Source organism: Podarcis vaucheri, assembly GCF_965113315.1.
Source record: "Podarcis vaucheri genome assembly, chromosome: 15".
Lineage (NCBI taxonomy): Eukaryota > Metazoa > Chordata > Lepidosauria > Squamata > Lacertidae > Podarcis > Podarcis vaucheri.
The window spans coordinates 41,850,280-41,876,839 of NC_138753.1; the positions used below are offsets into that span (position 1 = coordinate 41,850,280).

Here is a 26,560-nt window from a genome sequence, read left to right on the forward strand (position 1 = left end):
TGTTGTAGCGGGAAGTCTGCTCCTAAATACCTGTGGTCTTCTGTCAAAGTCATTCCTAGCTGTAAATCACTGTGGAAAAGCTGTAAGGGGCAGAATTTTATTTACGGCAACAATAAAAACTGGAACTCAGTTCCGGCTCCTCTCAGGTTGGCACTGTTGCCATTACGAGAGAACAAGGAAGACATTTGTGGTGAGTTCCAGCACCTCTTTTTCTAGAAAAATAGCACAGAGTTTCTACCTTGGGGCCTGCTCCACTGTCATGTTTGGTGTTCAGCAGCAGGAGTTTTTGAAGGAATCCTGTAAGCATTGCCAATTGTGGGGAGGGGTTGCAGGGGGGCATTTGGCCTGGGGCAAAACCTCAAAGGGGGCCTCAGATTTAGTCAATTCTTAATATTTTTGGTATTTGATTCTTCTCTCAACTTGTTTCTACCTGCAGCAGACCAAAATGTGACTCCCACTCCCAGCTTAGAGCTGCAAACTTAAGCAAATGAGAGATGTGATTTGGTAAAAGACATGGTTCTTTTTTGTTCGCAGATATTTCATCATATTGATTACATCTCACTTCTTTGGTGTGTGGCGTTATTTTGTTTTGTGTTCCATTATTTTTAATTTTTTATTCTGCCTAAAGCTGGAAGTGGCCTAGGTCTCTCTGGACCCCTGAAACTGGTGTCCCTGATCATTGTTCTTGCTGGCCAGGGCTGGGAGCAGCACACAGGCACTCAAAGCCTTGGCCAGTATTCTCTGTAAAACAGACTGCAAACACACAGACACACACACACACAGACACACACACACACACACACACACACACGAAGCATGCCCCAGAACCTTTTGCGATTTGCAGTGTTTCTGAAATGCAGAGAATCCGGAAAGCACCATAGACAGTAGAATCTGCAGTGAAATAAGCACTCCAGCATAAGTTTGCGATGAGATAACATTCTTTTTATTGCTAAAAGAGATATAGCATAAATTAATATGTAAATATAACAGTTTATACTTTTCATTTATTCCCCCATTTATAGTTAACACTATGTTGTAAGCATCCCAGAAGCATTCAGTTTAAAAACAACAACAGAATATGCATAAGAAAATATAGACAACGTCCACTGCTTCAATTTAAAAAAAGCCAGTCACAGGACGGGAACCATTTGTTAGCCATATTGCTAGTGAGCTTGGCATGGTTTCCGTTTTAATATGACTTTGACATCTCCGCCAGATAAGGGTTTTTTCTTCTTCACATTCCAGTGTCACAGAAGAGAAGTACTGTCTGTATTTCAGCTTTGGGTTTTCGGTGTCTGTAACACTTTCTGGGTCATTTACAAATTTTGGTTTGGAAGTGTTTATTTCACTCATTTTCCAAAAATATTTTTCACTCAGAACCAGAGTTCCGCTTAAAAGCTGCGAAGCTGCAGCAAGAAACCCAATATAGATGGCCATTCCAGCACGTTGTTCTGTGGGAATCGGAGGCACTCCCAAAACCTCCGAAAGCGGAATTCCTTCGTTTCTTAATACAGAGTGAAGATTCCATGCAATGGGAATCAGTACACAAGTACCTGCTGCCAACTCTATCCTTGCTCCGATTGAAAAGAAGGTATCGATGAAATTCTCAGCTTTTCCCGGCTCAAAGATGTTGCATAGAGCAAAGGCCATCCAAAGAACGGTCACCACATTGGCCACTGAGGCCATTGGCATCAAGTCCTGGGCCACAATGATTTCAGGTGGTAGGGACTCCTCCTCATTGAATGGTATGCATATCATGTTGGTTTTCTTCATAGTAACTCTTCTTACAGAGCAGGCACCCCAGATGCCAATGCCCACAATGCCCTGCTGGTTGCTGCCCATGATTTTGTCCACTTGCCACACTCTCCAGTCAAGGTTGGCAGATGTGGAGCAGATGCTCATTAGGCAGCCCAGGACAGCCAGGAGAAAGGCAGCGAGTTGCACGCAGGACACCCTGCACAGCAGGCGGACTGGGAAGGACCCATCATGCGCCTGGGGTGGAAGTTCCGCTTTAATGCTGGGAAGGCTGGCGATAGAAGGCATGCTGGAGAAAAAGACAGACAAAAGATAACCGTTAGATACTTCGGCACAGTATCATATGGACACCTCCTAAAGTTCGAGCAAATAGTGATGTGCAGCTAAAACAATGCCACCATTCTAGGGCAAATTCTGCATTTCCCACCTTGAGACATAGGAATGGAAAAGTCTGCTGTACCTGCAATCATAAGTGCCAGGAATCAGACTTCCCCAGGGGTGAAGAAATTGCACAACCGCACAACCCCTTTTGTTCTAGGGACCCCCTCCATGCAGATAATTGGGCTCTTGTCTAGTCCACTCCTCCTCTGCATTCCTATGCTCCCCTCCCTTCCCTCTCCATTGGTAAAATGTCAGGCATGATCCCACCAAAGTTATGCATTCTACCCTTGAAAGAAAGTTGGTGCAACAGACCAATACAGCTCCTGTTCAGGAAAGAATCCTTTCTGGCTTTAGTCCTCATTCTCTCTCTCTCTCTCTCTCTCTCTCTCTCTCTCTCTCTCTCTCTCACACACACACACACACACACACACACACTGTGAAAAGCCTACCAAGTGGCTCTCAGACAGGGCAAAAGGAAATAAAAGTCAATTTGTTCCTATCTGAGAAAACTCTGCTCTGTTGGTGGGGAACTGAGGAGCGCTGCATATATGCACCTGCGTGAATCAGTTCTTCAACCAGTCTTTTTCCAGAGCGAGGGCTTTTTCCAGGTCTTTCTCTTCCAGCGTCTGATCTAGGAGAGGACCTGAAAAGAGTGAAGCTGGTCTGAGCACCGTAGCAACTGCTCCTTGGAGTTCTGAGGCAGTTAGAATGCAGCTTGCTTTGAACGCTCAGAAGAACACAAATCATAACTCCAGGGTACTGGTCATTTGGAACATTTGGCAACTGCTTGGAGGCAGTATGCATTTGAATACCAGTGTGATTCTGCAACTTTTAAAAGACACTTTTTGTTAGATGTAAGCTAATGCAAAGATTGGATACAAAATGTGGAAATAAACACCCCAGCTGCCAGTTCCAAAGGAATGAGAGAGCAAGATTTGAAATAAACCAGGGGTCAGCAACCTTTTTTAGCCGTGGGCCGGTCCACCGTCGCTCAGACCATGTGGTGGGCCAGAGTATATTTTGAAAAGGAAAAAAAAATGAACGAATTCCTATGCCCCAGAAATAACCCAGAGATGCATTTTAAATAGAAGCACACATTCGACTCATGTAAAAACACCAGGCAGACCCCACAAATAACCCAGAGATGCATTTTAAATAAAAGGACACATTCTACTCATGTAAAAACACGCTGATTCCCAGACTGTCCGCAGTCTGGATTGAGAAGGCGATTGGGCCGCATCTGGCTCCCGGGCCTTAGGTTTCCTACCCCCGGTTAAGGTCATATTGAATCCCTTCAGGCATTCAAAGATGGCGATCATATTATCAGTTGGAGAGTTGACAGGGTTTTTTGTTTTGTTGGACCCACATTTTCTATTGAATTGATATTACCATGCTCCATTTGGGAGGGTTTTCCTTGTGATGCAATTTTAATGGTTTTGTTTTTTTTTAATAATTACGTGTTTTATTGCTGTAACACTTATGGTGGGACCTTATAATGAAGACCGAGCAAGAAATCTTATAGGTAGATGGGTCAATAGTCAGTCTAGCAAAACCAAATGTGTGTTTGAATGGGGAACATAATGGCTAAGAGCAATCCAAACTATAGGAAGCTGCTGTAATTTATGACGGGGTAAATGATGCTGCTGTAACTTACCTCTGTTTCAAACTCCATTGAGGAATGGGGCTACTGCTGGCCGGGCCAACTTGAGCCTGACGGAGAGAAAACAACTATTATACCACTCATTTTGTGAGTGTATCTTCCACTGGGTTACCGGGTCATGTGCCTGAGCTGAGCAGAGTTTGGAATAGGGGCAAGTTCCCCCCTCCCCATTTCCATCTTCACTTTCCCAGAGCACCTCTTTTGGGGGACTTACCCAAGCCTTGGCTGAGCCAGGACAGAGGACTGACACCAGTGTCTCTCCAGCTGAGCAGAGATGAGGGACCTCTGTTGCTCAACCACAGATGCACCTTTTCCAAACTGCTCATCTTGGCAGTTCTTGGGTTTGGAATGCTCCCTTAGTTTTTATTTGCATTAATTTATTAGAAAAAAATTTAATTCCACTATTAATTGCAAGTGCTTCCAGGCGGTGATACAATAAACTTTGGTAATAAACTTAGCTTGCATTCTCCATATTCTTCCAACCCCTTTCCGAGGACTGGTAAAATGTGTAAAGTGGGAAGCCTCACACTGCTCCCGTACGTGATATGTGGCTTTCTACCTGTTGAACAAGTACCCTAATGATATCCCCAGGAGCCAGAATGTGAGTTAGTGAGGCCCATGCCTTTATATATGATGGCAGAGCTGGGAGTACAAGCAAATGAGTCAAGTGTAGTGAAGCATATTTCTCATTAAATAGAGCAACTGGAAACAAAGCTCATGGAAAGGTGAGCTCATTTATCAAATCACATGTGGATGACACAGGCGCTATGTTTTATTACCTCCAGGGCTCGAGGTAATATCAAACAGTTTTTGCTGGGTAATGCCAAGGATTCATAATGTTGTTTTTGGAGGCGCTTCATATATTGCGCTGAATGGGTGCATCATTGCCAGTTGGTTTGCTCTAGGAAAAACAAAAGCAAAAATGAGCTTCAGGGGAAGCTCAGTGTTAGAACACATAGCTTGCATGCAAAAGGAAATGGTCCAGACCTTGGCATCTCTAGGTAGAGCTAGGAAAGACTTCTGCTGAAACCATGGAAAGTCACCAACAATCCATGCATGTCAGGGATGCAGAGCTTGTAGTCCTCCGTATGTTGTTGGGCTACAACTCCCGCCATTCTTGACCATTGGCGATGCTGGCTGGAGTTCAAGATTATTGTAAGGGCCACTGTTTTTCTTCCATGGTATAGACAGGAAGCAAAATCTCTTCCTGTGATCCCATTGCTGCTGACTTACTTGCTTCTTCCTCTTGCTCCTGACTTACTTGCAAAAGTGCTTCTTGTCTCCTTGGCACAGTACTCTTCCTAGAATATCTTAGTGCTTCTTCCTCTTTCCTGAGCATCAAGACCATCTAGCAATGGTGCCATGCTAGAGGGAGAAGAATTGCCTTTGTTAATAAGTTGGTGCATTTCTTCCCCATTGCAGCATTGTGTTGTGATGAGTGGTGTCTCTTGTTCTTCAGAGATTGTTGCCCGAAGAACAGAGACAGCACCACAACACCGCAACAGGAGAGGAAATGCTGTCTTTCTAAGGAGCAACAAACAACATTTCCTCTCCTCCAAATCACAATGGGAAGGAAGGAGACCACTGTTTCTGTAGTTGATAGAGAATATGAATTGTGTGTGTATCTGTGTGTGTGTGTGTGTGTGTGTGTGTGTGTGTGTGTGCTGTATGTAGAATAACAGAATTGTAGAGTTGGAAGAGACCTCAAAGGTCATCTAGTTCAAATGTCTGCAGGGCAGGAATCACATCTAAAGAATCCCTGACAGATGGCCAGATGGAAGTTTAAAAACCTTCAGTTTGTGGGTTGTGTGTACTGTATGGCAAATATGTATGTGTGATGCATATCTGTGTGTGGTCTATATGTGTGAATGCATGGTGAGTGTGCTGCGTGGTCCATATGTGTGGTCTGTATGTAGCTTTGTATGCTGTGTCCCTGGCGAGTGTATATGTGTGCTTTGGCCGTAGCTGGTGTGTGGCCCTGAGAGAGTTGGTGGACTGTGAACGTGGCCCAAAATTGTAACCACTGGTGATGCAGACAACATTAAGCTATATATACCAATGGCCTCGTTTGTTATGTGGCAGCTTCCAATTCATTTGTTTTTTGAAGTTGATTTTCAGCTTGTTGAGCACTGTCAGAGACCTCATCAGCCATGTCTGAAGTCTCATTACTTAATTTTTCAAAAGCTACTTCAAAATGGTGATGTATGAGAAAAGATCAGAATGAAAACAGCCCATATTAGTAAAAATGTGCGAGAGAGCATGCTTAGAATCCTTGTGCTGCAGAGGCCAGTTCAGCAATTATTGGAAGCCTGGGGCTGTATCCAATTAAGCTATACTCAGAGTACACTTATTAAAATGAAGGAATCTAAGATAGCCATATCCATTAACTTCAGTGAGTCTGCTCTGAGTAGGATTAGCATTGAATACAACCCTTGGAGTCTTCTCTCTGCTGAGACACCCAAAAAAACACAATAATGAATCCTGAACAATTGTGTGGAAGCCATTGCATGTAAATCTCTATGTGCAAATGCTTTCCCTGTATGCCTGTGAATTGTTGATTAGATACAGGATGCTGGGCAGGTTTCTGATGGTATCTAGCATGCAAGGACACGTCGCAGCATAATAGTTTAACCTGAAGGGTTAAAAAGAGCAGAAGCATTACTTTTGAAATGAAAAGATTCAAAAGTCTCTATTTTTGTTGAGAAGAGAGAAGCAGAGCCATTGTCCACAAGAATATCAAGCCACGGCAGTAATATGTGGTTGAAATAAAACTGAGGGGTTTTCTTTTTGAACTGTTTATTTTCTTCATTTAAGAGAGTTAAAAAAGAAAGAAAGAAAATGTGTGACATTTGAAATGTAAATATGTTTGGGGGTTTAGATGTTCAAGGTGTGTGTGTGTGTGTGTGTGTGTGTGTGTGTGTGTGTGTGTGTGTGTGTTCAAGTAACCAGTACAATGCAAGCTTAAGGTGAGCAAATATTTTGCTCCTATTGTTTTATGTTTGCTGCTGACTGTATTTCAGAAGGCTTAAGAAGTCCTCACTTTGCAGCTTGGCGGGTTCTGATTGTATCCAGTAGTGAGGCTCAAAGAGGCTTTATATAATTCAGGAGCAGGGCAGAGAAAAGAGGAAAAAACCCAACTGCCATGTGAATAAAATGTCAAAGTATCTCTTCTCACGAAGCTATCGGTGTGCTGGTCTTGAACACGTAAGCTCAGCTGGATAGAGAGTAAATGATTTTTTACAGATAATGTGCTTTTATGATCTAACAAAGGAAGAAGAATTGCCTCTGAAGAAAAATGTCCTTTTTGTCTTCCTTTTGTACCCTTGAAGGGTTTTCTCTCTTTTTTCCCTGGAATCCATCAGAGGATAAAGAACTGGGTGTCAAACAGGAGAGGGAGGGAGGGGATAAGAGTAAGAATACTAAAAATATAAAAGGGACCAACTGGCCTTCTAGAAAATCCCTTCTACAGCATCAGGCCTGGGAGGTGGCTCTCAACTGCTGCCGTTGTGTGGAAGTCCAAAGCACTACCGTCCCTTCTTGTCATGTGTGATTCTATAGAATAAAACTATTTATTTTTTGGCTTCCCCTTTGGCTTCTCCCAAGAGAACTTAATTCATTCCGGAGGTCCGTTCTTAACCCAAAACTGTTCTTAACCTGAGGTATGCTTTTGCTAATGGGGCCTCTTGCTGCTACTGCGATTTCCGTTCCCATCCTGGGGCAAAGTTTGCAACCTGAGGTACTATTTCTGGGCTAGCGGAGTCTGTAACCTGAAGCGTATGTAACCTGAAGGGTCTGTAACCCAGGGTACCACTGTACATAGGAATGCAATACTGCAAAAAGAAGAATTACCAAGGGTGATATGTGTATTGTGCTTTTAAACCGGGGCAGGCAAACAAAGGCCCGGGGGCCGGATCCGGCCCAATCGCCTTCTCAATCTGGCCAGCGGACGGTCCGGGAATCAGCATGTTTTTACATGAGTACAATGTGTCCTTTTATTTAAAATGCATCTCTGGGTTATTTGTGGTGCATAGGAATTTGTTCCTTTCCCCAAAAAAAATATAGTCTGCCCCCCCCCCCCCAAGGTCTGAGGGACAGTGGACCGGCCCCCGGCTGAAAAAGGTTGCTGACCCCTGGCATAGGCTGTTTTAATTATTACCTATGGTTGAAAGCCATTGTACATATTAGGGGTGGAAAGGTGGCAAAGCTGAGATAGTAGAATTCTGGACAGTATGTCTTCAAAACTACAGGTATGATTGGTCAGCATATGTTTTGAATGCAAGCCCCAAGCGTTGGGGGAAAGTAGCTCGCCTTAATTTCTGAGCCAGTCACCCCCTCTCAGTCTTAGTCTACATAGTAATAGGAAGGCTCACATTTGCTGCTGTCCGCTCCTTGGCTGACGGGTTAGGACGTAATGACAAAAGGGTTCTGTTCTTGCATGTTCCTCAAGGAGGTTAGATTGGTCTCAACTAGGGCCAGGGCCTTTTCAGCACTGGCCCCGATGTGGTGGAACGCTCTGTCACAAGAGACTAGGGCCCTGCAGGACATCTTTCCACAGGGCCTGCAAGACAGAGCTGTTCCGCCCGGCCTTTGGTTTGGACCTGGTCTGACCCTTATGTTTCCCTCCCCTTATGATCTTGATTTATCAGCTATTCTAAAACGAGGCTGCATTTTAAATTGCATTTTAACCTGTATTTTAATTTTTTTCTCTCCCCTCCCCTTTCCCCCCATTATGTTTTTACTGTGATTTTATTAGTGTTAGCCGCCCTGAGCCGGGGAGGGCGGGGTATAAATTAAATGTTGTTGTTGTTGTTGTTTGTTGTAAAAGTATGTGCTTCTGAAATATTTTGGCACAGGCGCACCAAGTTCCACCCAATGTGTGTGTGGGGGGGGCGTTGCACAAGCATGTGACATGCGTGTGATGCACACATGTGATATCGCATGCATTGGGAGGAGGCTGCAAGGCCTAGGGAGGCCCACCACCATCATGGGGAGACCTGGGGAAGCCGGCTTCCACTGCAGGAAAGTCCACAATCCGTTCTATCACCATTTTTAAAAGAGATTAATAATTTTGGCACCCCTCAAGTCTGCTGGGATCTCCTTTCTCTCCCAGATTTTTCAGATGAGCTTGTGACGTTGTTGTGTAAGTTCAGTTCCGCCCACTTTGAAGACTTTGTTGTTTTTCACTTGGTCAATAGCTGCACACAACTCTCCCAGATTTGGAGATACGGCATGCTCATCTCTATAATTTGTTTTTTGCAGAATTTGTGAGAGGACTGCATTTATGAAGCCACCCCATAACACGAGTTCTTTGGGTAGGTCATAAGAGAAATAAAAATATATTTATCCCACATCAAAACACAACAACAAATGTATTCTTAAAACAAGAAACTGAAACATTATTAAATGACAAAAAGCCCATCCCAGTATAAAACTGAGAGGCCCTTGCAGTAAAAGTTATTTAAAAGGCCTTCATGAATAGAAAGGTCATTAATATTATTACATTTACCCCAAACTCCAAGCGGTTAGAGACTTCAGCATAGAGCTCGGGTTTAGTTTCCTTTATTACTTTCTCATTCCTTTATTACTTTTAGCTTTCTGTTCCTTTCATTGCTTTGCCCTTCCTTCTGCTTTGTTTTGCTTTTTTCTTGTCCTCTACTCTGGGTTAACGAGCACTCACACTTTATATGTGGGCACCCTTTGCAGGATTGCGCGCGGGGCTACAGTTCCCAGGGAACTTAATAGTAGAAGGGGGCTGGCTTCTTTCTCAGTGTTAATTTTTGGAGGTTCACACCCAGCCTCAGTAATCAAGTTTCTTGCTGGGAGGTGGGGCCAGCCCCATTTATAATAAGGGGACAATAGCCAGACAGTCAGCTCTGGAGATTCACCCTCCCTACCCTCCCTTTGTTTAATGTTTCTTGTTGCAGGTTAACTTTTTGTTCCTGATTAGTGGGTGCTACTACGGTGACTTTGCCTTCTTTCTCTCTTTCTTGTTTTTATTTTTGTTTAGTTTGCTTTCTATTGTAAAGTACTGTACTATGAAAAGTGTTAACAAAATCTTTCTTTTTTAAAAAATAGCTGCAAGCCACATGATGCCAAAGCACATTCTGCACTCATCCAAGTGGCAGATGTGAAGGCAATAGCTAGGTAGGCACTGGAACACACAATGACTAAGCATTGGTCCATGTAGCTCAGTTCTGTCTACACTGGGGCGGCAGTAATTCCACAGGGTTTTCCAGCCCTACATGGAGAGAACAGAGATTGATCAGGGACTATTTGTATGCTACACATTCACACTACTACTGAGCTACATCGCTCGTGTGCTTTTGAAAAGAGAAACACCACATCTCAATTTCTTTTCCTTGGTGTTTTCTTCCCACGTCTTTGTGGCAAAAGGATGGACCACCAGGAAGCTCTTGCACATCTTTTGAGACGGGGAATAGTCAGTGTGCTTTAAGTAACAAGTGGCATTTCTTTCATGTATGCCATTCAGATTGTCAAGAACATTCATGCACAAAATATACAGTAAAGATCTTAGAAGTATTCCCATTTCCCCCTACCCTTTGAAAGTTCATTGTGCTCTGGGAGAAGGGGGTGTTTAGGCATTATCATTTGAGAATTGGCACCTGTGTGCTCCATCTTAATATGCATTTCTCATTTTAATCAAACCTCTGTAAACATCAACCCCTTGAAAATAATAATCAGCATCAAAAGATTCATTGGCAGGCACATACAAGATGAATCAAAATGCTTTTCTTTCTCCAATGCTAATCTTTTCCTAATTAGTCTCTATTAATATTATGCTGCATACAGCACTGCTCTTTTGTGTGTGTGTGTGTCTTAACTACCTTGTCAGTAACAAAAATATCAAATTGCAAATGAATGAGATCTGTGTACAGCCTAATAATTTAAGCCTCCAATTTCAATCTCACTGCGTGTGTTTTTCTCTCCCACTAGTCCTTGCAATTATTTGAGAACTAGGCAGATTTCTGTCTTGCCTTGTCTGTCCTTCTGGATCAGGGGTATAATGTGATGGTTGAGATTGGACATTTTGTTATGGTGAGCCAAAATCCTGAGAAACAATTGGAGAATTTCTGTTCTCCTGGACATATTTGGTGAAATGGGACACAGCAATTTCTCTGCTAACAAGTAGGGTGTGCAAATTTGAGAGGCCGTTTGTGCACAGGTCTAGTTAATTCTGCTTGACACACATTACTTTTGTTCATGGAAGTGCAGAGTGGTGTGGGGAGAAAGCTCCACAGGATTCAGCAAAGGAACTTCAAATTCTGTGGGAGAGTCCATTTGAAGTGGAACCTGCTACTGTCTCTAAGGCAAATTAGGTGCCATCATTCAGAATGGGCACTGCAAACAGGCAGTCTAGGATGTGCTATAATTCTGTAGGAGGGGAGAAAACACACTAGCACTGATGCCTCATCACCCTCCCGAAATTGGAAGGTTGCTGTGCGAAGTGAGGAGCCTTGTCGGGGCTGATGAGAACAAGAATGGGGCAAGGGAGCTAGCATCCCCTTTACCTCTGCCTTCCTTTCCATTTAAAGGAACATTGGGAGAGGATTTCTAGTTGCTCTGTTCTAACACTGGGAAGAGAATTGCAATGTTCCCACCTGAACAAGCGATCTTTTCACCCTTGAACTACAGCAGCTTTGCGATGCATGGGGGGTGGGGTGGGGAGTTCCAATGCATAACCCCCCACCCCCCCACCCCCCCTACAATCCTAGTCTCTCTAGCTATACATGCAAGACTTTACCAGTTTATTTCAGGTGGTCACGCTTCTGCTTTCTGACAGTTCCTTTGTTTTCCCCAGCCATTTGTTGGGGGGGATATGAGCTGACCTTTGATCTCAATAGAAATGTTTGCTTCACTTGGTGAAGAGTACTTGCAAGGCTCTGTAGCCTGTCAAAGACATGTCAGCAAATTGTACACTAAGATGGTTGCTCCTCTGCAAGCAATAATAATAATTTTCTTTTTTAAAAAAAAAAAAGTTTTCTGAGGGTTAAAATGCTTCTTGGAAGAGAATTCTCTTGTACTTGGATCAGAGCAACACTGGACATTATAGTATCCTGATCCATCACGGGCAGGTGATAGCGACGCACAGGGGAGGTCAATAGTTCCTGGCAGTCAGAAAAGAAAAGCAGGCAGAAGCAGCTAATTAGATAGGGACCTAGGTATGGATTTCAGTACCACAATTCATGATCCTGCAGTTGAGGCAGAATATAGGGTTTCAGTGGCACCCCAGAGCAACTGGAAGATCTTTATAGCCTGGGCTAGGCATTCATTGACTGGAAGCTTCATCTCCTGAATGCTGCATCTGGGGAGTTAAAGGACTTCTTCTGCAGTCACTGGCTTCTTCTGGGCCTCAGTGTTTCAAGCTGAGGGGGCTTCTGGTCCTTTGTAGACCAGTAATCAAAGTCTGGCAGCAAAGGTGTTTCCTTTGTGCTCAGGGGAGAAGATGTGGGCTCCTGTGCCTACAGCTCTACATAAAGTCATAATGGGGTGGATACATCTCCTCCTCAGGGATGCCATCTTTGGAATAATCTGCCTCCAAGAATTCATGGTCTGGAGCCTTGGCATCTAATCTCAAGTTTCAAAAGCATCACTCCTCTGATCACCAGTTGCTATGGTAGTCAGAGGGAAGGTGGTTGTTTTAATCCAATGCCATGATCTTCCCAGCTGGCCTATGTTTCAAACAGGATGCAGTATTAGATAGCCCCTTGTTTTGATCCAGCAGGGCACTTCTGATGTTCTTGTGTAGTGCTGGTTTCCTCATGGAGTACGTATTTCCCTGACATGTGCAATGCTATGCATTTTTGCTCAGATGTAATCCTATTCCCAGGTAATTGTGGATAGGATTGCAATTTCAGCCAGCTAATTTATTAACCTTGGACTAAGTCCAGCTGAAATGCATGAGACTGACATCCATCAAGACATTTCACGGGCTGAGGCAAAGGACAAGATGACACCCCCTTTCATTTATTTCTCTGCTGTTTATATTGCTAGACACCTTAAAAAGCAAATTCTCTAGGTATAAACACAGCTCTGCTCGCCAATGCCTTGCCACCATCCCTTGCTCCTGCGCCCACCAGTCATTTACTCTTGAGAAGGCTGTCTCATTCTGCCTAATAGTGGGAATGGCCCTGCATCCTAGTATCCATCCATGGAATTATTCTATTTCTTCTCTTCTGCTTACTGGTCCCCTTTCTTATCTTTCTCCCAATACTATTTGACTGCTATTGCATTAGGATCTACTCCAGTATCATTGAACTTTGGTATCTGAGGGTTACTTTTTTTTGTTCAGAAAACCATGGTTTGACTTCAAATGCCCACAAGGGTTTGCTTATTCTCTCTACAGTACTGGCTTTTTTTCCTTTTTCTTTCTTTCTTTCTTTTTTTAAGGAGCAAGAGAGAGAATTGTTTCAAAGTGAAAGCTTTGTTTATTCAGTGCAAGTGGAATGGCTGCAAATGGTGCCCTTTTTGCTTTTGATAAACACAGAGGTTTATCAAACACAAAGCAAGATGTAACTGCAGTATGACTCATGCCTTTCAGCCATTTCACATTTTACATCCTTGATGTTACCATTTTTCTTGTCACTCTCATGCAAAGAATACAGGAAAAGAAATGCTAAATGTCCCTGCTTTGCATTTCTCAAGTGCCTTTCAGCCATAGATCTGGAAGCATTTCTTATGCCTTAAGAAAAAGAGCCTTATCATAGTCCCTGGATATATTCCCTGTGTGCATGGGCGTAACCAGGATTTTTGTTAGGGGGTCAGGACTTGGGGGGCAGGACTTTTGTTAGGGGGGCAGAATTGAAGTGATTGGTCAGTTCCTTAAGTATTTCTATTGTTTTACTTGATCTGGGGGGCAGCTCCAACTCAGCCCTTGGCTACACTCATGCCTGTGTGGGAGACATACAGATTCAGACAGGGGAGGTTCAGAGCCGTTTCTGGAGTCCTAAAACAAGTCGTTAACACTTCCAAGTAGATCTGGGCCATATTTTTGTGGAGTTCAGTTCTTAGCTTGACATTTGCACATTCTATTGTGCAAAACATCACACACACACACACACACCAAACACACAAACACACACTCCATGTTTTGGGCATTAATGACAGCTCTGATAAAGAAATGCAAAAGTTCCCAAATGCTGTTTTTTAAGACTCAACCAAATTGCAATACAGGTCGGGACACAGGTCAGGAAAACACTCAAGCCTTGGAAACAAAGGAATTATGCAGTTTTTTATCTTGTCTGTTGAAGTTTCAGTATGCAAACAGCCTGTCTGAGGAAGCCATGTACTGTATTCCTCATGTGTTCAAAGCATGCCTGTCTTCCTTGTTCTAATGTAGGAACTGGAACCTTTTTCAGACTGAAGACCCCGTTCCCTTGTGGACATCCTTCCAGGGACTACATGCAAGTGATGGGCAGATCAATAGATGCACATGTTAGCTTTTTGCAGTTGGCTAGTTTTCACATATATCAAGTCCTCTAATTCTGTATAGTAAAAGCTATGGTTTTCCCAGTAGTGATGTATGGAAGTGAAAGCTGGACCATAAAGAAGGCTGATCGCCGAAGAATGGATGCTTTTGAATTATGGTGCTGGAGGAGACTCTTGAGAGTCCCATGGACTGCAAGAAGATCCAACCTATCCATTCTTAAGGAAATCAGCCCTGAGTGCTCACTGGAAGGGCAGTTTCTGAAGCTGAGGCTCCAATACTTTGGCCACCTCCTGAGAAGAGAAGACTCCCTGGAAAAGACCCTGATGCTGGGAAAGATGGAGGGCACAAGGAGAAGGGGATGACAGAGGACGAGATGGTTGGATAGTGTTCGCGAAGCTACCAGCATGAGTTTGACCAAACTGTGGGAGGCAGTGGAAGTGCCTGGCGTGCTCTGGTCCATGGGGTCACGAAGAGTTGGACATGACTAAATGACTAAACAACAACAAGTTTTCACACACACACTCACGTCCTTCTCTGTCTTATATCCAGGCAAGCAAGAGGCATTCCAGAGCTTCAAGATGCATTCCATCCACTCCTGTTCTAGTGTGTTTCTGTGTTTCATGACTCAGCTCCTAGTTCCTGGCTCAGCCATATAGGTATTCAATGAGACCATCAGACACACCCACACAAGATATGAAATGTGAAATGGAGCCATAAGCAGACTTTTAACACATACTATTCAGTAGTACTGTGCACCAGCTTTAGGCAAATCCCAGATACCAAACTCATTCAGGTCAGTCCAGAATTTACCCAGAGTGGGCTGTGGCAGACCCAGTTTGCCTCGTGGCAGTTTACCCACAGCAATCAAGAGTTACAAAAAAGGGAGGTGGTCACAGAAGCATATGAGGGGTGAGAACTAGAAGCAACTAGTTGGTGATGAGAAGAGATTGAACACATAGGGCTGTGCAAGTCCTCTAATTCAGTTTGAAACCTGGATCTGGCCCAGATTGTGTCAGGTCTGGTGCTAATCATCTGAGGTCATGTCAGTCTTGATCCAAAGCATTAAGTTGGGTGTCTGTGTGCACAGCCCTACTGTCAGCTCTATGTATGAAAGGTCTCAGATAATTTCCATAATGTCTGAGTCGCTGAGAATTTGGCTCTCTATAGGTACCAACACTGAACTAGATCAGCTCCCATGAGGACAGAGATTTTAGTGCTCAGGCAAATGTATCTGATAAGCTGCTTCTCTCCTCTCCTCTTTTCTTTTCCAGAAAGAAGTTTCTCGTTATCACGGAGAGGGATGAGTATAAGAGCACAAGAACAGCCTAGCTAGGTCTGACCAAAAACCTGTCTAGTCTAGCACCGTGTTCTCACAATTGCCAACTCAGCTGCATATGGGAAGCACACAAGCACAACCTGCGTGCAATATAGTCATGCCTCGGGTTACAGATGCTTCAGGTTGCATGTTTTCGGGTTGCGCACCGTGCCAAACTCGGAAGTAACGGAATGGGTTACTTCTGGGTTTCAGCGCTCGCGCATGCGCAAAAGCACTAAATCACACTTTGTGCATGCTCAGAAGCACTGAATCGCAACCCGTGCATGTACAGATGCGGCGCTGCAGGTTGCGAATGCTGCGGGTTGCGAGTGTGTCTCCTGCACGGATCATGTTCACAACCCGAGCATCCACTGAAGTGCCTTCCTGCTTGCAGGTAGTATAGCTTGGATGTACTACAGCCATCATGATCATTGATAGCCTCATCCTTCATGAATTAGTCTAATCCCCTTTTAAAGGTGTTCAAGTTGGTGGCCAACTTGTGAAAATACGAAATAACTGGTGAATTCTGATTATCATTTGCCAACTGGAAGCATAATATATGATTTTTTTAAAAAAATAAAAACCCCCAAAATAGCATGTGAGTTCATTGCATTCTTGGTGAAGTTGTTGTGAATTTGGATGCTTGAACACAGGGCTTTTTTCCCAGCCAGAACTTGCCAGAACTCAGTTCCGGCACCTGTCAGGTGGATTCCCACACCTCTCAGGTGGGTGCCATTGCCATTCTAACAGAATGTGGGAGGCGTTCGTGGTGAGTTCTGGCACCCCTTTTTCTAGAAAAAATAGCACTGCTTGAACTACATGTAAGTAAAGTCCCCAGCAATTCCTTTCATTTCAAACAGTGCTGTAAATCCATTTATTTTGTGTAACTGATTCCAAGGAGAATAGTGTCATCTTGAAGTATTGTGAAGAGCCTGTGAAACATGTCTCATCTGTAGCAGTTTGCTTGTCAGCTGAGAATGAAATAATAATTCCTCACCATCAGACATCATACAGTTAAAGCTAGAAAGATTGATTAGGTTGTTGTCCCGTCCCGTCCCCCGTCCCCCCGAGTTTTAAGTCCCTAGATTATTTTTGTTAACAGCAAAGAAAGTTTGAAGTCACTTGTCTTTGTCTTAATTACTTATACTATTAGTCTGCAGTTAGAATAGTTACTTAGGTAGTGTCACCTCTTCCCAATTGTGGACATAGTGTTAGGTTTTACGTTTTATCTACAACTGTATCCTCTCTCAATCAATCCTTTTCATTTATACTTCAGCACCTGGGGTATTATCATCCTTTCATTGCTGCCTTTCTACTTACCTAGGTTTATCATAATTCCCTCATTGCTGATTGTGTGCTGAGGCTATAGTAGTCACTCACTGCACTGCCTTTACCAAATCACAATTTTCACTTGCTTAAATTTGCAGTTCTGTGCTGTGAGATTGTCATAGTTTAGTCCAATATGTTAGGAGGAAAAACATTGTGAAACTTCTCAAACACCTCTTTTCCCAAAGTGTCTAAAGTTGAGGTCGGGGGACAAATGACCCTCCTTGCCCCCCCCCCAAGGCCCTGCTTCTGACAAACCCGATGGAGATTGCATTCAGCCCATCTAACAGAAGTTGCCCTTCTAACTGCACGGGAATTGATGATCTGTAAGGAAATCCCACCAGCTGGGAGAACATTTCATTGCATGCATCCTTCCCACACAATCAGCACCCCACTGCTGCTCACAGCAAAGTTCCTGTTCTGTGAAGGGAAAATTCACATTTAGCCCAACTTACATGGGTCGTTTTAGGTACAACTTCCTAACCCCATAGAAACTACTTGTGGATCAGTGCTTCCAACACAGCAGGGTAATATTAAAAGAGCATCTAATGCATCTCAATTAGTAGCTGATCTGACTAACACCCTCTAGAGCAACAAAAACAAGTCTCAAACTAGATGTAATGTTATCCATATCTTTGAAATTGTGTTTGGGAGTATTGAATTTTTTTCCCTTATCATTTTTTATTATTCTCCTCTGGCTTTAAAATCTCACAGCAGCCTCATGTACTCTTTCCCCAATTTTGATTGGGCCCGCAGGGCTGGGGGGGGGGGTTTAAAACTCTTTTTGCTAGTCCACTTTCCTGTTGAAAGTTATCCAGCCATAGCTGTCAACGTTTCCCTTTTTTTAAGGGAAATTCCCTTATTCCGAATGGGATTCCTCGCAAAAAAAAGGAAAAAGTTGACAGCTATGTGTCCAGCCCAAAAAGTAGTGAGCCCTCAAGGCTGTGATTTGCTGCTGTGATGGATAGCAGAGCCAGAATAGAGTGAGGCAGTCCAGCAAAAATTCCAGCAGAGTGGCTACAAAGTCAGCTAGCTATGGAGGAAGGAGGAGCAGCAATTTGGGAGGGAGAATAAAAGGGCTTGCTTTGAGATGTTAGACAGGGTTCAGGTTAAGGGATAGGGCTTGATTTGAGATAGGAGACAGGAAGTAGGATAATAATAATAATAATAATAATAATAATAATAATAATAATTTATTTATTTATACCCTGCCCATCTGGCTGGGTTTCCCCAGCCACTCTGGGCGGCTTCCAACAAGATATTAAAACACAATAGTCCTTCAGATATTAAAAGCTTCCCTAAACAGGGCTGCCTTCAGATGTCTCCTAAAAGTCTGGTACAGTGGACGCTCGGGTTACGAACATGATCTGTGCCGGATGCGACTTAGCGCTTCTGCGCATGCGCGACCACCGAAACCCGGAATTAACCCATTCCGATACTTCCAGGTTTTGGCAGTCCGTAACCTGAAAAAACGCAACCTGAAGCGCCTGTAACCCGAGGTACGACTGTAATTGTTTTTTCCTTTGACATCTGAATGGAGGGCGTTCCACTGGGCGGGTGCCACTACCAAGAAGGCCCTCTGCCTGGTCCCTTGTAACCTCGCAGGAAGGGAACTGCCAGAAGGCCCTCAGCATTGGACCTCAGTGTTTGTCTGAGAGAGTTGTTTAGAATTTGAGTGGAACATCTGTTCTGAGGAGAATATAGCTATAGGAAGGAGCCTCGTAGCTTAGGTATTAAGACTTGAGGGTTGAGGGTCTGGGGAAGGTATACAGACAGGACTTTCCTGGAGGGCTGAGTCTGAGCCGGGAGAGGTAGGAGCTGTGGGAAGACAGACTCCCTGGATCTCGTACTAGCCAGGAGGGGAGAGTTCTTCCAAGAGAAGACGACTCCCAAACCAGTAACAAGGGGTGAGGTGATCCCCCAATTGGGATAGCTCAGGAGTGGGATTGTTAAGAGAGGGGGGAACTGACGGAAAGTGCCCCTCACTCATGAACCAAAGAGTTAAACTGTGAAGGAAAATTAATGAAAGAGAATTAACGAAACAACAACAATGGAGAATAAAAATCCTCCAGCCATAACAGACTGGTTGAGAAAAATCTGATAGCAAAAATCTGATAGCAAGTAGTAGTCAAGCAGACAAATTTATTGCAAGTTGGGCTTTATTTCTCCAACCCTGGAATGAAAATGTAACATTATCTATCTATCTATCTATCTATCTATCTATCTATTCTCTCTAGTGTATGTTTTTCTTCTTACAAAGATGTACTCCTTGCTGTCTGCCTCTTGTAACGTTTCTCTGCCTGCCTGGGACAAAAATGGAAAACTTAATAAATATTATATACAAAAATAAATAAAATAAAATAAAATAAATACTCACTGACCTGCCTTTCAAATAAGTGGAAATGAAGCAGCTAGTTGCCATGGTGAAATTATGATGACACTGTCACTCTGTAGTGGCAGTGCTGAAGTCATAAGTCAGATTCAAGGGGGAATTTCCCCCCCCCCAAGGCCCTGCCTATCAGTTAACAGTGACCTAAGATTTTCCAGTAAAACATGAAATGGTGCACACACTACATTTTGCAACCTGGCGAGGCTACAGCTGGTGGGTGGCTGTCAGAAGAGTTTGCATTCAGGCTAGTTGATGCCGTGAGGCTACGCTGGCTGAGATAGATGCAAACTGGTTTGAAAGCCTTGTTTGTTAACAGGCAGCCAAACAGAGAGGATTTATGGGCTAATAGCCGTAAATAAATAAATAAAGAAAAACAAACAGAGAGGAGTCTGGGAGGACGCTGTGGGATGGTGGCCATCCCACTCACCTGTTTGCCTTTGCCTTACAGGGATGTCCAGAGCCGGTGAGGTTTTCCCCAAATCCAGCCTTCAAAGTCATGAAGAGAACCGCAGGACATCCCTATTTACATCGGAGAAATGAACGCGAAATACTGGCAGTGAGCAATGGATAAGGCCCTGGCCAGACCTGAGAGAAGGAGGTTTGAAGGGAGACTGCAGGCGGACATCTGCTGCATTGCAAGTGATGGGGCAGTGGGGAGAGAGAAGAAAAAGAGGGAGGGAACATTAAGCCACATTAGGCGCACCGTCCATTGGAAGTGCTATGAAGACACTTTGAACAGGAATGGCTTCCCCTCAAGGATTCTGGGAACTGTAGGTGGTTAAGGGGACAAAGAGTTGTAAGGCGGGTTAGGGTTAGGGTTAGGGTTGGGAGTAGGGTAGGGGTAGGGGTAGGGTTGAGTTGGGGTAGGGTTAGGGTTCCCTTCTTGTCAGGGAACTCTGGGAATTGTAGCTCTAGTTAAGGGTTAGCATCAGGGGTAGGGGTAGGGTTCCCTTCTTGGCAGAGAACCCTGGGAATTGTAGCTCTGGGGGGAACAAGGGGGTCTCCTAGCAACTCTCGGCACCCTTTTCAACCTATAGCTCCCAGATTCTTTGGGGGAAGAAGCCATGAGTGTTTAAAGCGGCTTCATAGCGCTTTAAATGGTGTGGATGTGGCCCTGGCCTCCCTCACCCCACTGCCCCTTATTCTTGAGGAATCGAAAGGATTTCCCCATTCAAATCTCTCGGAAACAAGAGACAGGAAGAAAAAAGACTTTGTATCTCATGCCACTTTGAAATGTCTTAACTTGAAATGCCAACAAAGGTATTTGTATTGTATTGTATTGTATTGTATTGTATTGTATTGTATTGTATTGTATTGTATTGTATTGTATTGTATTGTGATTAACATGGGAAGTGGGATGGTAAAATGTTAATGAGGCGGACGCAATACTTCTGTAAACTGGCACGCCCCTTCTTGTGGGCGTGGAAGGAGGGACTTGCGGCCGGACAGGTGACTTTATAAGCTGTGTTTTTCCTGATGAAGATGTGCCTGATCTTGGGTTACCCCACTTGCAAGTGTGTATAATAAAAAGGTTTCCTAATTCACCCATTTTGTCCAGATCACTTTATTTAAAAGGATTCAGAGACCTTAAGTCAAAGGAACCAGTTTATTTATCTCTCACAAAGGCCAAAATAAATAAATCTGCCCAACTGCCCAAACAAACAGTCTTGCAGCACTGTAAAAATTAACAGATTTGGGGGGAACTTTTTTAAAATGGGAGGGTCAGGGGGCCTTGGTGGGTGCCAAGGAGGGTTTCTGAGGGTGACACGTGTCACAAGGGGGGGGGCTCCTCAGTTATCATTTCTTTATGAATAAATGCCCCCCCCCCTTGAGGCCTTGTTTTTCCAGCCCTGTCTATGTATGGTCTCCTGTGATGTCACAAACAGACATAGCAGCTGAGGGGAAAGAGGCAGTTTCTTATTCTAGAATTTCAAACACAGGAGGGCAGGAGGGGGACATTTTTCAGCCCAGGGGCTGCATTTCCCTCCACACAACACTAGTCACATGTACAAATGAACAGAGCAATGAAAGCAAGCCTTGTCTTTGCACAGGAAGCTGCTCAAGGAATGACATGCCGAGAGAAAGCATCCAACCCAATTGAACCTATTAAGAAATAGGTTGTCCAACCCCCTGGGATGCAGGAAACCCAGCTGAAATTTAGGAAACGTTTGTATTTCTGCATGTGTTTATAGTATCCATATTGCTTTTCAGAATACTCGAAATGGGGGGGGACCTCAGCTGCACACCCACCTCCCTTCATTTGGGGGGGTCTCTCTCCCTCCCCCACCTGCCCAGCACCTTCCCTGCCTGCTATCTCCCCCTCCATCATCCCACTGACATTGCACCCTCCCCCCAGCCCCCCCCCCAAGCTTGCTGCGCCCCAAGGCGTTTTGCACTCACCTGAACCCTTGCAGGGAAAGAGGTGGGGCACAATGGGAAGTGGCGAGGTGACCGGGCTGCTTAAACCACACCCCTTTTCCAATGGAAGCGGCATGGGGGTGTCAGTATCCAGCACCCCCTTCTCTGCTTCTCTTGAACTCTTTGACTTTAACCCCTAGAGGTCTTCTAACATATAAACAAATTATAAAAATGCATTGAAGAAACAAATCACACCATCTAACTTTGCTACCGTGCAAGAAACAGAGATAGTTTCTGAGCATTTTTATATATTTATTCTTTATACCTCATTTCCACAAGCGCACAACATTCTGATTTCCTTCCGGCTGTGCTCTACTTCCTGAGCCAGATCACCATGGAAACCACGCTGCCGACCATCATTTCCATGGGAATTTGACTGGCACAGGAAAAGGAGTATAGCCAGAAGAAACTCAGTCTTGTTGGCTGTGATTCACAACCAGTAAAGTGTTTTTTTTTTAAAGTGTAAAAAAAATAGAGGCCCTATGTTTGACCAGAAAGTAGATTTAGAAAGTTGATTCAACTCCCCTCCCCCTCAAATTCTTAGAAGACAATGACGTTGATGGTGATTGTGATAATAATCTGCTGAATTTCCCTCTCCAGGTTTAAAGGGGGTGTGATGGTCCCACAACAATAAAGAGGGAAATTTGACTCACCAAATACTAAAGTGTCATGACTTTTGTGGCCAGTTCTTCAGCATCAAAATAAGGAGGGAGGTCTCAGGGGACAAAGCAAATCTCCACGCCTCTCTAAATGGCCCTTAGCACTCTCCCTCGGCCCCACCCTTCCTGGGTCACACATCCAGGCCATACCCTCCCATACACTGCTTTGCACCCTCCTGGAATGTTTCTTGCCTGGCTGGAATGTGTCCTCTGATAAAGCTCTTGCTTTCCGGGAGAGAATGGTGAAATTTACGTTTGTTGCTCTATGCACTTTTGCCTTTGGGTCCTGCCCACCAGTAACGATAGTGTGCCTTATAGCACGGACGTGTTGGGTGAAATTTACTACAGCATCAAAACCAGTGCATTTTCTCAGGGAACACTTGAGCACAGAACACATTCAATAAAAGCACACGGCAAAATCACATTGTCTAATGAAATGCCTTCATGCTCTATTCCTGGGTTTTCTAGAGGCATCCGCCTGACCACTGATGGAAATAGAATGCTAGACAAATAGACCTTGGTCTGATCCAGCAGAGCTCTTGTTATCCTTTGTATGTTGACATTCCAAGTCCAAGGCTCAGATCTCTGCTATTGAGAGTGAACAACAAAGAGACACATTGTGGATGCTGCAAGGTGTGAAAAGGTGAGGAAATGAAAGTGGACAGTAGAGAACTGAAAGGGTCAAGGAGGATAACATTACCTGCTGGGTCTTTTATGAATTGGAGGCTATTTCATCCCTTCCTACTGTATGTTCTAGCCCATGTGTTTGCTAAAACAATAAGCACAAGACTTTCTGTGTAGTTCATAATACAGACTTTTTCAGATCAGGGGAGCTGCAGAGTCATGCATAAGTGTTTATAAAGACACATACACACACAGCTTGTGTACATTCCCATCATTTAATAGAGGAGAGTGCCAACTAGAGACATCTGTGATGTGCATTGTCTTGCTGTTACATGCATCTGACCTTTACACCCCGGAGTTTACTTATGAAAACATGGGAGAATGAATGCAGGGATGGAGCAATGATGGAACTCCCAGAATGTTATACTACAACACTAAGCTCAGTGATTAATATGAATGAACTGTTGTATATGCTGTAAAGTTTGCTACTATTTCTATTCATTCCTATGAAAATGTAAGAAAAGTCCTGCTGGATCAGACAGAGGGCACATTTACTACAGTATGCTCTTTCTCACAGTGGCCAAACTATAGGAAGCCTGCAAATAGAATCTGAGGGCAGGGACTGACAAACTGGTTGATTTCTGTTTCTCTCGGTTTCTCATATTTCTAGTCTTAAATTCAGTTCTCCATATTTTGACATTGGTTTGTGAATAATTATTTTAAATGTCATTAAAAACTCACCAGCATTTAAATGTGAATTTCCCCTAGTATGCAATTTTCAAATGAAAATTTGACTGAAATTCACATAATGTATGAATGTGAATGTTATTGTGCGGTTGCAGTTAGCATTTGAAAACATATGGCATGTAGCAGGAGAGATTGGGCGCTATAGGGGAGCAATTAGTATGTGACAGCATCTCTTAGAGTGTATGCAAGCTAATTAATTCAGTTTTATATTAACCTTATTCATTGACTTAGCCAACTAGGAAAAATAAACTTAGATTGGCCAAAGGGGGGGGGGTAAAATTCTCAGCTTTCAATCCTGACATTCTGGTGTCAAATTTTGTGAGCAAATGTTGACCGCAAATCCAAATTTGAAAATCTTCTGTCATTTGGCATTTTGTGAAATGTCGTTGCAGACATTGTTCTACATTTTCCACGGGAGTAAGGATTGTGGGTACCGTCCAGCACTGACTGCTGATGGAAAGAATCATGCAGTAGAACAGGGAGAGGAAGCTACTGGTGGGTCCTCTCCTCCTGCCTGTAGGGCCTCATCCCACGCCCCAAAATATGTTCCAAGGGAAAATCTTCAGAATAAGTTTTTTTTCCTGGGGGGAGGGTAATCACCTACAATTTGCCTCCTCTCTGTTCTGCTAATCGATTCAGCAGACTGTCACTAAGGAGACTGGTCCTTCAGGGCAAATAGGGCATCGCCCCACCAAACACATTCTGTCCTCAGCCTCCACCTGCCTGTGTTCTTGCTTACAGGTGGTTCAGAGGGCTGTGGTCCTACCTGTCACTGTCCTCCTCAGTCTCACTATTGCCTTTGTAGAACTTTGAAAGGAAGACAATAGGAACAAAACTAGAAATAATTGGCTCTGGCTGTCATTGGTTCTCGCTCCACCTACTGTTCAACTCCTGGCCTTACGCCAGGGGTACCCAAAGTTTTTTCAAAGAGGGCCAGGGCCAGATTTGGCGAAGTGAACATGCATGAGGGCTGACCAAAGTTGTTGAGCTTTTTTTATAAGATTGAAGGGTTTTTTTAGGATTTAAGTTGTTGAGCTTTTTCAGGGATTTTACCTGCCACAGGAGCTGGATTAAACTGACCGGCAGGCCAGATTAGACCCCCAAAACAGACTTTGGACATGCCTGCCTTATACCATACCAGTCCAAATGGGTACCAGCCAGAACTGAGCAGCCACCGTTGAATGCAGCCAGCTGTTTTATATAAACCTTCTTTAAAATAGAGCATGTTAATAGATCTGGTTTTTGTTGTCTGTTTACTCTTTTCCCCTCCTATTGCATTCATGTATATTTATGTGACACTCCGAAATAGCCAAGAGCACTTTAATCAGTGGATTATCTGCAACCTAATCAGTGAAAATACTAATCAGGAAGTGCAGAAAATGTCCCCACTCAGTGCAGCACAGGAAATGTTTTCTGATGTTTCTGATTCCCGAACAAGAATTAGGCATTTATTCTTTTAAACTGCTTTTTAATTGTGCGTGTTGTTGTTGTTATGAATTTTTGAACTGTTTTAATGTGGGGGGTTTTGGGGGGGTGTTATTTGGCTGTTTCTGTTTATATTTTGATTATGTATTTTGTGCTTTATATTGTAATTTTATCTTGTGAACCCCCCTGAGACCTGCGGGTATAGGGCGGTATATAAATTTAATAAATAATGATGATGATGATTTTATTTGTTTGTTTGTTTTGCAGGGTTTTCTGGGGGTGTGATGATTCTTTAGATTGTGCCCAGTAGGATTTTAAAAAACAAAACAAAAAACAATAAAAATCTGCATAGCATGACCAATAGATGTTTGATGAGACTCAATAATGATCATTGCCTTAAAGAGATTTTTTTTTGGGGGGGGGAAGCAAGCAAAATGTTGGTTTCCATTGTGTTGTGTGTTTTGATTACACCCAATAGAAAGGGGGTGGGGAATTAGTGGCCCCCCAGAAGTGGGTGGGTGGGTTACAACTTCAGCCCCTGTCAGCCTGACCACTGGTCAGGGATGATTGGAGTTGCAGTCCAGCAACATCTGAAACATCACAGGTTCCCTGCCTCTGCTTTAAAAGCGTTAACTGGTTAGGAATATAAGACGAGCCCTGCTATATCAAGCCAAAATCCTGCATCTGGATGCCTCTGAGGGCCAGCACGCAGAACTCTAGTGCAACAGCCACTCTCTCCACTTCCCAGCAACTGACATGGATTGTCTCCCTCAGAGATCCTCCTGAAAAAGTTTCCTGGAAAAATGTAAGATCTAAAATACAAAAACTTCAAGTCTGCTCTTGCATGATTGCCCACATTTATTTTAAGAACTTAAGAACCGGATGCCTATGTGAAGCACGGAAGCCGGACCTGAGTGCAATAGCACTCTTCTCTCTTACTTTCACAGGAACTGATATTCAGAGGTGTATACTCTCCAACAGTGGAGGTAAAACATGGTCATCATGGCCAGTAAACATTGATAGCCTTATCCACTATGATTCTTTCTAATCTTTTGTGAAAGCCATCTAAGTTGGTCCATACCTTGTGGAAGTAAATTCCACCTTTTACCTATGTACTCTGTCAAGAAGGGCTCTCTCTTGTCTTTCCTGACTCTTCCAACATTCATCTTCATCGGATGCCCCTGAGTTCTAATATTGGGACAGAAGGAGAAAAACTTATTCCTATCCACTTGTTGATTGCCTTGTGCCATCCAAATAATCATGTGGAAGCATGGCTGGACCTGTTTAAGGCTGCCAAGCGTCCCTCAGCCGTTGCTGTTAGCTGCAGCTACAGCCTCCCCATTCACTGAATGCCTAGTCATGCAGGGCTGAGGGTGAATGTTTGGTTCTCATTCCTAAATCCATCTGTGGAAGG

General features: G+C 43.8%; 1 protein-coding gene across 3 annotated transcripts in view; it reads right to left on the minus strand.

Moving 5' to 3' along the window:
- Window positions 1–698: 698 nt before the first annotated feature.
- Window positions 699–26,560, minus strand: part of LOC309519491 (claudin-34-like) — a 78,609-nt gene continuing 52,747 nt past the window's right edge. The window contains exons 5-8 of one of the 3 annotated variants that reach the window (XM_082200553.1): window positions 3,791–3,846; window positions 2,691–2,779; window positions 790–2,044; window positions 699–753 (exon numbers count right to left, since the gene is read on the minus strand). In XM_082200553.1, coding sequence (XP_082056679.1) covers window positions 1,902–2,044; window positions 2,691–2,779; window positions 3,791–3,846 — 288 coding nt within the window. In that variant the 3' untranslated portion in view covers window positions 699–753; window positions 790–1,901. Of the gene's footprint in view, window positions 754–789; window positions 2,045–2,690; window positions 3,562–3,790; window positions 4,070–26,560 lie in introns of those variants that run through there. The other 2 variants (XM_082200552.1, XM_082200551.1) reach the window with 2 other exon arrangements.